This window comes from Fringilla coelebs (genome assembly GCF_963513975.1).
Source record: "Fringilla coelebs genome assembly, chromosome: 6".
NCBI lineage: Eukaryota > Metazoa > Chordata > Aves > Passeriformes > Fringillidae > Fringilla > Fringilla coelebs.
This window is the reverse complement of record NC_140034.1, coordinates 1,978,703-1,990,659: the sequence shown is the minus strand read 5'-3', so window position 1 is coordinate 1,990,659 and position 11,957 is coordinate 1,978,703. Positions and strand designations below refer to the sequence as shown.

General features: G+C 51.5%; 1 protein-coding gene across 1 annotated transcript; it reads right to left on the bottom strand.

Moving 5' to 3' along the window:
* Positions 1-581: 581 nt before the first annotated feature.
* On the bottom strand, positions 582-10,137 carry KLHDC2 (kelch domain containing 2). Its single transcript, XM_084208586.1, has 14 exons — positions 10,052-10,137; positions 8,459-8,625; positions 7,593-7,672; positions 6,685-6,802; positions 5,581-5,696; positions 4,412-4,493; positions 4,227-4,310; positions 3,265-3,345; positions 3,122-3,180; positions 2,844-2,953; positions 2,344-2,416; positions 1,622-1,709; positions 1,266-1,318; positions 582-836 (listed from the first exon to the last, which is right to left on the bottom strand). Exons 2-14 carry the CDS (start codon positions 8,612-8,614, stop codon positions 713-715), a joined length of 1,224 nt encoding a protein of 407 aa, XP_084064712.1. The 5' UTR covers positions 8,615-8,625; positions 10,052-10,137; the 3' UTR covers positions 582-712.
* Positions 10,138-11,957: the final 1,820 nt, after the last annotated feature.

Below are 11,957 nucleotides of genomic sequence, written 5' to 3'. Positions count from 1 at the left end.
CTACAAGTCAAGGTTTTTAATTAGTTTTTGAAGACAGCTTAAAACATGATCCCCCCCCTTCCCCACAGCAGCACGACCTGGCCCTGTCCCCCGTGTCCTCTCTCCCTGTCCCTGCAGCCAAGGGACATCCCTGGGGCTGCTGCAGGGGCAGGGGAGCTCCACAGGGCTGGGCACAGGCACAAACACTCTGTTACACTTGCAGGGCAGAATATCTGCTACCTAAGGTTCACAATTGAAGTTCCACAACAGAAAAATTAAAACAAAAAACCAAAACCGAACTACAGCCAAGCAGAGAGTAGTGATGCTCTAACATCTCAAGGTTTACGACAGTTTATCGACCGACAACGGGACAACTTCCAGATCCTGCTCCTAACTTCCACATCCTGCTTCTCTGACCTTAACCATCTGTGGCAAAACGTGAAGCTGTGGACTAAACACCACTAAAGCAACACTCCAGAGCCGTGGTGTGCTCAGCACTCCCAGCTCTGCCCCCATGGACATCCCCCCCGCTCTCGGGGTCGGCCTCACCCCTTGGGGGTGCACAACCCCGCACCTGGTTACAGCTGAGGCTCAGGCTCATCTCCTCTGGCATCAAATACATTTATTGGAACATCTCACACAAAAATAGGTTCTCTCTAGGCCATTCACATGCACGGGAGGGCGAGAAGCAACTACCTACACACAGAGGGTGGAGCACACGGCGCGCCCGGGCTCAGGAGCCCGAGGTGTTGTTGCTGCCGAAGCGCTGGTTCACGCTGTGCAGCAGGTGCTTGGGCAGGCAGTGCCACGAGCTGGCCAACATCTCCTTGAAGCAAATCACGGCCTCGAGGCACAGCCTGCAACACGGGGCTCTGTCAGCACGGAGAGGCTGCACTGGGAGCTTGTGCCAGAGGTGCTGAGTGAGGGGAATGCTCCATCCTCAGCCCTGGCTGCTGCTCTGGCAGCGTTTGGTACAGGCAGAAATGTTTGCCGTGTTTTAGGAACACGAACAGGTCTAATGGTAACCCTGCCCCACTTGTCTTAGAATCCCAGAATGGTTGGGGTTGGAAGAACCTTAAATCCCATCCCATTCCACCCTTTTTCTATGGGCAGAGACATCTACCACCATCCCAGAGTGCTCCAAGGCCTGTCCAACGTGGCCTTGGGCACTGCCAGGGATCCATGGGCAGCCACAGCCATGCCAGGGCCTCTCCACGCTCCCAGGAATTTCCCCCTGCCAGAGAAGCTGGGACAGACAGTTCTGTGCTGAACTCTTGCTCTCTTACCTTACAAGAGATCTTGGCTGGAGGGAGAACACCAGGATTTCATTACTGTGAGCCTGGAGGGTGGCAGAGACAGAGAGAGAGAATTGGTTCTGTGGGCTCTCAGCAGGAGCCAGAGCAGCCCAGACTCACACAACCAGGGAATCCCAGAATGTTGGGTTGGAAGGAGCTTAAAGCTCACCCCATTCCAACCTGCCCTGGGCAGGGACACTGGAGGAAGCCTTCAGGTTGCCCAGCCTTGAGGGACTTTGGACAGGAGCAAAGCATTTCCTCCTCAGGCTTTATCTGTGCACCTTTATGATCCTCACAAGATCAGCACTGCAGATCCCACGGGAAGGGGAAGCTCAAAACCAACTCACAGCTTTGGAATGGGCCAGAAGGTTGTTGGCACAGCCCCCAAAGATGATCACCTCGCCCTCCTCGCTGGCACAGGCCGTGTGCCAGAGCCTGGGAACAGAGAGCAGCACAGCATTAACCCAACAGCCAGCTCTGGGAAGATCCCTCCTCATCCCCCAGGCCAGAGGCAGAAAACCAGGAAGCAGCAGTGCTTTAACCTGGCTCAGGGCACTTCCCCAAGCAGAGGGACGAAGACTCATGTTTTCCATGCCACACTGGTGCATCACAGAGGCTGTGGGGCTTTAAATTGCAGGTGACCAACTCCTCACCAACTCCTATTTCCTCAGCAGGAAGCCAAGAACAGCCCTGGGTGAGCACAGGATAAGCCTCTGGCAGGACCCTGGTGACACCAGCCCGTGCCTGGGTGGTGGCAGAGCAAGGACTCTGGTTCCAGTTAGCTCTGCTGCTGGCACTCACAGCTCAGACTCCTCTGCAGCCACATCAAACCCTAAATCCCAGCACCAAACCCTAAATCCTGAGCTCAAGTTCTGTGCTTCCTGTTTCACAGGCTGTCTGCCCTGTGTGGCCCTGACCTGGAATTCTGGGAGCACACAACCACCTGCACCTCTGGGACACGTGGAAAAGGAGAGCTGTGAGGAGGAACCAGGGTCCTCTCTCTGACAGCCACCACCAGATGCTTCCACACCCCTTCTGTACCCAACTTCCAGGGAATTGTCTGCCATACCTTGGTTTTTCAGCGTAGTTATGCTCAAACTGTACCCACTCATTCTTGCTGATACAATAAATCCAGGCATCACCTGAAAACAAGAAAAATCCCAGATAAAACCAGGATTCTGTCGGTTCTGGAAGTTGCTGCAATATACAAATACTCTGGTGTAGCACATCCCATCTCTGTTCTTAGATAAATCAAATATTTTCGGAAAAACCTTATAAAACACTGACTCCTGTTTGACAACAGGTGTTTAACAGAGATTTATGGGGGTGAAGGTGGAGAACAGTAAAGCTGTCACCAACTGCAATTTGCACTTTTAGATACATTTTTAGAGCAGATCAATTGCTGGAAGTTCTGGTGTCTCCAGACCCCTGGCAACTCCTGCTCTGTGGAATGAGGAGTTGGAGCCCACAGGAGGAATTTAGAAGGAATTCAAAGCAATCATTAAAGCTCCTGTGCAGAGCTGTTCCAGAGCACAAAGCCACCCCCCAAATCCCTTTGGAATGACTTACTCAGGGGCTGCTTGTTCGTGGTGAAGCCTCCAAAGAGGAAGAGGTGATCCGAGGAAATCGGCGTTAAGGAATGCCACGATCGGCCCACGGGGCAGATGCCTTGGGTGAGTCTGGATTGCAATAAAAACACCCCAAATCATCATCAGGGACAGTAAAATCCCTCTCTCTCTCCTGCCCTGATTATTTTTCAGCTATCTGCAGGATACTGCAGTGACCCAAGGACAATGTGAACTTCTTTAGACACAAGAATTTCACAGGGATCGAGTCTGAGCACCCACATTTCGTTCCACTCCCACGTGTCCAGGTTCAGGTAGTAGAAGTCGTTCATTCTGGATTCCTGCAAGAGAGCAGAGCGTGGCTCAAGGCTCAAATTCCTGCTCAGGTCTGGGTTTAAGCACAGCTGAAACAGAGCTGGGCTTACCCTGTATCTGCCTCCAAACACGTAGCCCCTGTTCCCAACCGTGGCACAGGCGTGGGCGGCTCGAGGGGACGGGGTCTTCCCCTGGGAAGGGACAGGGACAGCACAGATCAGTCACCAGAGGACAAGAGAGGCTCAGCCCAACTCAGATTAAAGGCAGCAAGGATCAGAGTGAAAAAACACAGCCAGTAAATCATCCTGTCTGCAGGCTTGGCTTTCTGATGGATGGAAGGTCAGAGAACTCATTAAAAATGGGGTTTATTTCTTCCCTCTTGAAGTGTGTAAATTTTGCTTTTAGCACTGGGTTCAGCCACAGAAGACAGACTGTAAATGAGACAGGGACGTAATAAATCTTTAAATTCATAAATCATGAAAGCGTCCAAGGCCAGGCTGAACAATTTGGAGCAACCTGGGCAAGTGGAAGGTGTCCCTGCCATGGCAGGGTGGAACTGACTGAGTTTTAAGGCCCCTTCCCACCCAAACCATTCTGGGATTCCATTAAACACCATTTTTCTTGAGTTTCTGAACCACTTGAGACCTGTATGAAGCAATCAGAGCAATTCTTTGGCAATGTGGAGCTCCTTGTCTCACATTTCACTTCCTCCAAGCCCGTGGCAACACCAGCCCATTTCCCTGTTCCTGAACACTCCAAATGCATGTGTTTGCAATTAGCAGTGTTTAATTGCCTTGTGACCACAATTCACCCCCCAGGGACAGGAACCAACCATGCCCTGGCACTGAGGGTGACAGCAAACCCCACTGCCCTGAGCACAGTGCAGCTGCAGCATCGACCAAAGCAAGAGAAAATGGATGAAGACAGATCTAAAGAAAAGCAAATTTCCTCTTTTTGCAGAATGGATCTGTCTAAATAAATGGTTTAAATTCAGTGGAGATGGCTCCAAGAACATTCCTAAATAACATTACTGAGCTGTGACTTAATTAAATGATAGCAAACCATTAATTACCGTAGTTATGGGTTGGCTCCAAGTGAAAGTTTCAAGGTCCAGAACGTGCACGTGGTCGTTCCACCCTCTAGGAAGACCTGAATTCTTAAAAAAAACCAAAACAAAACATAAAGAAGCAACAAGTTTTAAAAAGCACTGCTGAAATATTAAAAGCTGAACCAGAAATGGCTTCCAGGGTTACTTACCCAAAAAGAAGTTTCATCAAATTCAAATGTCCCACGTTGCTTCCCTTCAGGAAAATAGCCATAGCCTCCAAAAAATATCAGCCTGCAGGAAAACATGGAGCAAGAGCTGTGAGAAATTCTGTTATTGCAAATATAAATATAAATTAAATATAAATACTGTGCTCAGAAAACCAGGGAAGCTCCTTTGGTTTTCCAGGAGAGGGCTCTGTTTGTTGCCTCGCTGACCCTCCCACCACACTGAATCCCCCTGGAGCTGTTTCCACCTCAGGCTCCAAAGCTCTGCTCCACCTGCAGATCTCTGAGGCTGGCAGGGTGTGCAGCCTGCTCACTGCACTTGGGCCTTGGTCACGTTCTTCTCCTGGAGTTGAAGTGGGAATTACCTCCAAGTTTTACCTTTGGGGTTTAGCCTTTGTTAGGAACTGGCAGGGCTTTGCCAGAAATTCCTGATTGTGGAGTGACAGAAAACAACCTGCAGCACCTAATTAACCACCCACAGCTGCAGCCCTGCACAGATCCACATCTACCCTGATGCCATGGGGTGTGCTAATGAGGAGCTCACTGCCCACATCAAGGAGCTGAAAAAGCAGCACTGTGGGCAATTCCACAGAACCACTGAGCATCCCCAGCTGGAAGGGGCACACAAGGGGTTCCCACCTTTCCTGAGTCTCTGCAGCAAATCCCACAGCAAATCTCCTAAATAGGAGCTCTCTCCATGGAGTGGCCAAGGCAGCACAAGAGTTAAACTCCAAAATCACAGAATGGTTTGGGTGGAAGGGACCTTAAATCCCATCCAGGGCCAGCCCTGCCATGGCAGGGACACCTCCCACTGTCCCAGGGTGTCCCAGTGTCCAGCCTGGCCTCGGGCACTGCCAGGGATCCAGGGGCAGCCACAGCTGCTCTGGCAATTCCAGCCCAGCCAGGAATTCCCAGTTCCCAATCTCCCACCCATCCCTGCCCTCTGGCACTGGGAGCCATTCCCTGGCTCCTGTCCCTCCATCCCTTGTCCCCAGTCCCTCTCCAGCTCTCCTGGAGCCCCTTCAGGCCCTGTCTGGAGCTCTCCCTGGAGCCTTCTCCTCTCCAGGGGAACATTCCCAGCCAGCCCCTGCTGAGGGAGGAGGAGGAAGAGGAGGGAGAACCAAGAGAGAGCAGAGCCCTCACTGGGGCCTCACCTGTTCTTGTGCACCCACACCCCCAGCTTGTCCTTGGACGAGGGGGGCACCCCCTGGCACTCCACTCTCACCCACTGCAGCACTTTGTCCGTGGATCTGGCATTCAACATGTAGAACTGGGAAAATAAAGTGATTTTTTAAACTCACATCATCAGCTTAAAGCCTAAGTCTGCTGTTAAAATAGCAACTTTAAATCAACATGTGTTGGTATAGAAATAGTAATAAATGAAAAGTTCTTTTCCTAGCTGAAAAGTAGAGCACTGAAAATATTTGCAACAAAAGATGGATTCACAAATCAAAAGTCCTGACCTTTTTCAGACTCAAACACCTTCTACAGCACTAACAGGGTTCTGGACACTGAGCTTCAGCATCCAAAAGCTGTTGTGGGATACTATGAAGGTGTGTACAGAGCACAATTGTCTTACAACTAAAAAGTGGTTCAGAAGTTTACAAAGTGACATTTTTTACAGTATCACCCCTTCTCTGCATTCATACCATAACCAGCTGCTCCCCTTACACTGAGAACTGAAATGTAATGCCACAGCAGGAAGGGAAGAAATCACACCTTACAAATGAGGTTTGTTTCAAACTGTCTGCAAAAACTCCTTCCAACTCCTTCTAGTTTATGTTTACATAACAAATATATGATCTTATGTTTACATAGATAAACTACATATTTATACAGACCAAACCTATTTAATTTAAACCACATTGCCAGACTACCAGAAAAGATCATTAAATAATTGTAGTTGAAGGTGGTGGGTCAGTGATCTTGGAGGACTTTTCCAACCTAAATGATTTTGGGATTCTGGGATTACCACAGACTCCAGGGAACAGAAACACTTCAAGCCACCCCAGACCAGTTCCAGATCAGTTCCTGATATTGTTCAGGCAACTCTGGCAACTCCCATCTTTTATAATCAGCAAACTCAGAGGCAGGGACACAATCCAATTGCTGGGGGGAATTGCACAAGGACAGAAGCGATGCCAGCTCGGGGTGTTCCTGCAGTGCTGTGAAGCTTCCAGGGCACAACCCCGTGGGAAAGGATTATATTATTATATTATTATATTCTATTATTATTCTATTAGAAAGGAATTCCTGACCTTGTTGGTGTTGCCCCGGGCGTGGTGCCCCCCGAAGAGATAAACCACTCTGTCCACACACACGGCACAGCTGCCAGACATGGAGGGGGGAACATCTCCCTCAGTCTTGCTCTTCTTCCTGCAAAACCAGGGTGGGATCTGTCACCTGCTCCCAGTCAGCAGGGATGGGCTTATCTGGAGGGTTTTGATTTCCACAGTTCACTGGGGATATTCAAGTCTGTTCTTCCCACCTTTTCAGATGTGATAATTCACAAAATGACTCTGTTATGATGGAGGGGTGGGGGAAAGGCACTTTAGTTAATACATGGGATTTTTGGGGGTAGGAATCCCATCTGCCCAGCTCAGGAGCCTGGAATGCTCAGACTCCTCAGGCAAAGAGGATTCACCTGTGTAAACTGCAAGTTTCCACTTTGCTCCTGGATTTTTCCTGTTTGTAAACATCATAACCACAGAGAGGAGATTCTAGCCCGTGCCCCAGGGAGGGCTGGGAGCACACCTGAAATCCCATTTCCTGCAAAGCACCTCCTTTGGCTGCATCAGTCTTTAAAAGCAACTCCTGACAAGGCCAAGAACTCATCAGGGATTCCCTGACCACCACAAGCATCAAAAGTGGCACAAAGACAATTTCCAGCTGCTCTATCCTATCCCAGGAATCCCCAAACACCTCACACTGGTGGTCACACACTCCTACCCAGGCTGCCTGCCCCAGCTGCCTCTCCTACTTCATCCTAGAAAATCATACTAAATGCTTTCACAGGAAAAAAACCCAAACCTGAAATATCTGACACACTTTTGCAACAGTTTGATAGGTGGGAACAAAGAGATCAGGGAATTCTCTCCCTGCTCAGTCCCTTTCCACACCAATTCAAGGATTTATCAATTTTTTTTTCCCCAAATTAATGATTTACCATCTTCCAGTTTCCATGTTGTAGATCCATATTTCATCCCTAGGCAGGTAGAAGTCATAAAACCCCCGGACCTGGGCATTCTGCAGGACAGGCCAGAGAAGGAAAAGCAGGGTTAGAAAGGGTGTTTGACACATGGAATTCCAAACTCCTGGGAATGTTTGCACCCCCTCTGGGACCTAATCCCAGCACAGATCACAGCAGGAGCAGTGCCTGTACTTCCCACACTCCTGTGCCTCCCACCTGCACCAGAGGAACAATCAGCCTAATTTAGCACCTGCTGGGGACAATCAGCTCCCAGCAGAGCCAGACAGGGCTAAATGGAAGTTAAACCTCTGTTTTATAGCCTGAGCCAGGGAGCAGAAATGAGCCACAAGCTCCTTTTTCCTTCCCCCACCCCCTCCATGACAGGAGTTTATTTACTGATTTCACTGACAATGACTTTGGCACTGAAATGATTTTGTGGTGCTGCAGCACACGCACACCCCAGTGTGACAACAACAGACCTGGGATCCTTACCGCCCCAAAAAATTACTACCACCCAAAATTACAAATTTCAATTACAAAACATAATTACAAATTAGCAATTACCACCCAAAAATAGTTGTGCAAATAAAATCACCACTCCCAGGGTGCACAACTCCAATCAGACAATACTCCCTTCACCTTTTGCCAAAGGCAAACGACACCCCAAAAATCCGTGTACCTGCCAAGCTTTTAACACCCGTGATTTATCCCAGCGTTGCAAAACACCCCTGAGGGCCGTGTTACAAATTGCTCGCTGGAGCTGCTGTGTTCCGGGGGAGGAATAATTCCTCAGAGTGGGATGGATGGGACACGATTCCCAGGCTGGAGCAGGGCAGCTGTACCTTGTATCCTCCCCAGACGTACATGCAGCGCCCGTCGGTCACGGCCACGTGCCCGCTGCGCTCCGCGGGGCTGTCGTTCTCCAGCTGCTCAAAGCCCTCCTCGGCCGGCGCCGGCAGCTCCTCGTCCGCCGGCAGCTCCTCGTTGTCATCGGCCATCTCGGGACGTGCTGCAGGCACAGGGACACGGAATTCCCTCAGCGGGATCAGCCAGGGCCGCGCCTGGCCCGGCACAGACCCCACAACAATCCCACCCCGGGCATCCCAAAGGCTCCTGGAGCTCTGGCAGCCTCGGGGGTTGTGCCCATTCCCTGGGGAGGCTGGGCAGTGCCAGTACACTCTGGAATAGTGGAACCCTTCCCTGATATCCTGACCCTCCCCTGACACAGTGTGGGGCTTGGAAAGGCCAGGATGAGCTACACACGGCTGGAGTCAAAAATGTTCCAGGTAGGGACTCCCCAGTGGTGCACGGTTTGTAATGGTTACAATTGCCAACGTGACTCAAAGTGTCCGTTTTTTAAAATATTTCAAATCTTATCTATAAATACTTTGATTGATTTGCCCAGAGAAGCTGTGGCTGCCCCTGGATCCCTGGAAGTGTCCAAGGCCAGGCTGGAGCAGGCTGGAACAGTGGAAGGTGTCCCTGCCCGTGGACAAGATGAGCATTAAGGTCCCTTCCAATCCACATCATGTCAGAAAAACCCCACGATGTCAAAAAAAAAAAAAAAAAAAAAAATCCAAAGGGGAATAAATTTGACAGCTTTGCCCACAATAGCAGCAAATCCTGGAGCTTTTCAGTGTCCCCCACCCGAACCTTCCCAGAGCGGCTCAGTGCAGGACAATGTCACCCATCCTACAAAAACCCCACAGAACCAAAGCCCCTGCTCCAAAGCCGCGCAGAACGCCAAACCCCAGGCTGGGCTGGGAAAACACAGATCCAAAGCTCAGGGAAGCCAAACAGCCCAAATTTGTGCACCCAGATACGGGGAAAAGGACCTCAGTGGGACAATCACACCCTGCACTCCAGGCTGGGTACTCTGCTGCTCCCATACACCGCTCCTGAGGGGGTTTTGCTCTTTAATTTTAATCACTCTGCCACGGAGACGCTGCACCACCTCCGGGGGGTTATCTGTGAGCTTTAATTACGATTTCTAATTTAGATTAGCAAGCCTTGCCCACAGCCCCGTGAAACCTGCCTGCTTCGAGCTAGCGGTGTCTTCACGGCCTCGGGGAAATAACACCGATATAATATTTATCTATAATGCACATGTACAATATTCTGTTGTTCATTTTGCCCCTCAGACACGCTGGGCCGTGTCCCTGCAGCCATTTCCCCCTCAGCTCCCCGCAGCCCTGCGCGCTCTGCCCACCCCCCTCACACACCGCAGCCGAGGGGGGGGGTTCCTCACGACACATTCTCCTGTCGCGACATGCCCGAGCGCAGGGTGGGCCCGGCGAGCTCCTCACGACACGCTCAACTGTCGCGACATTGCGGCCGCCCGAGCGCTGCCCGCCGCCGTTACCGGCCCGGCCCGGCCCGAGCCCGCCCCGCGTCCCTCCGAGCCCCCCGAGCCCCCGGGCCCGTCCCGCTCCTACCGCGGCCCCGCCGCTACCGCTCCGCCGGCCCTGCCTCCCTCAGCCGCGGCCGCGCCGCAACATCCGCCGGGCGGGCGGCACCTTCCGGCGGCAGCGCGCAGGCTCCGGCAGCGGCACCCCGAACAGCCCGGGGCCCCCGGCACCCCGGGATTAACACTGCGAGCGTCTGAACTGCCCCAACATTAACACTGGGGGCACGGGGCACCGCGGGATTAACACTGGGAGCGTCTGAACTGCCCCGAAATTCACCCTGAGAGCATCGGAAATACCCCCGAACACACCCTGAGGGCACGGGGCACCCGGGATTAACACTGCGAGCGTCTGAGGTGCCCCAAAATTAACCGCCCCGAAATTGACACTGAGAGCATCAGAACTACACCACAATTTACCCCGGGGCACCTGGGCACTCCAGAATTAACACTGGGAGCGTCTGAACCGCCCCAAAGTTTACCCTGGAGCACCCGGGCCTGGCAAAATTCACCCTGAGGGCACCTGAACCGCCCCAAAATTAACACTGGGAGCATCTGAAATACCCCACAATTCACCCTGAGGGGACCCTAACCACCTCAAAAATCACCCTGAGGGCACCTGAACCGCCCCAAAATTAACACTGGGAGCGTCTGAAATACCCCAGAACTCACCCTGAGGGCACCGGGCACCCCAAAATTAACCCTGGGAGCGTCTGAACGGCCCCGAAATTAACACTGGGAGCATCTGAACTGCCCCAGAATTCACCCTGAGGGCACCAGCACCCCCAAATTTACCCCAGAGGCACCTGGGCACCCCAGAATTAACACTGGGAACATCTGAACCGCCCCAAAATTTACCCTGGAGCACCCGGGCATGGCAAAATTCACCCTGAGGGCACCTGAACCGCCCCAAAATTAACCCTGGGAGCATCTGAAATACCCCAGAATTTGCCCTGAGGGCACCTGAACCTCCCCACAATCAATACTGGGAGCATTTAACAGCCCCAAATTTAACACTGGGGCACTCAGGCACTCTGAAATTCACCCCAGGACACCCAAACTGCCCCAAAATTAACATTGAGACCATCTGAAACGCCCTGAAATTAGCACAGGGAGCATCTGAAATACCCCAAAATTCACCCAGGGGGCACCTGAACCATCCCAAAAATCACCCTGAGGGCATCAGGCACCCCAAAATTCACCTGGGGGGCACCTGAACCATCCCAAAAATCACCCTGAGGGCACCTGAACAGCCCCAGAATTCACCCTAGGGGCACACAGGCATTCCAAATTTAACACTGGGTGTTCCTGAACAACCCCAAATTCACATTGGGGGGATCTGAACCTCCCAAAATCAACACTGGGAGCAAAACTAACCATGAGGGCAGCTGAACAACCCCAAAAAATTACCTTGGGGCATCAGAACCACCCCAAAATTAACCTCAGGGGCACTTGAACCTTGTAAATTCACACTGGGGGCACCTGAACCCAACAAAATTCCCACAGGGGGCATCTGAAACCCCCAAATTAACCATGGGGGCACCTCAGCCCTCCCAAAATGACCCCTGGGGGCACTTGAAGCCAACAAAAGGAACTCTGGGGGGCACCCCTGCAAATTAACCTTGGAGGCAGCAGAATCCACCAAGTCAAACCCCCAAAATCAGACTGTGGAGGGAACATGAGCCCCCCAAAATCAAACCTTGGGGGTCAGGGGGGAATCTGGACTCCCCCTCCCCTAAAAATGGGGGGGGGGAGTTCAGCACATAAAATGAGGCTGTTAAAATAACCAGTCACAAAACTTCCTTTTTGAAAGAAATTTGCTCCCCCCAAACCTCTTTTTCTCAAATAATTAAATTTTACAGACTTTAAAACCATCAAAAATGTGTCCAAATGCCTCTTGCTTCAACTCTCTATAAAATTTTAATGACTGTGCTCCT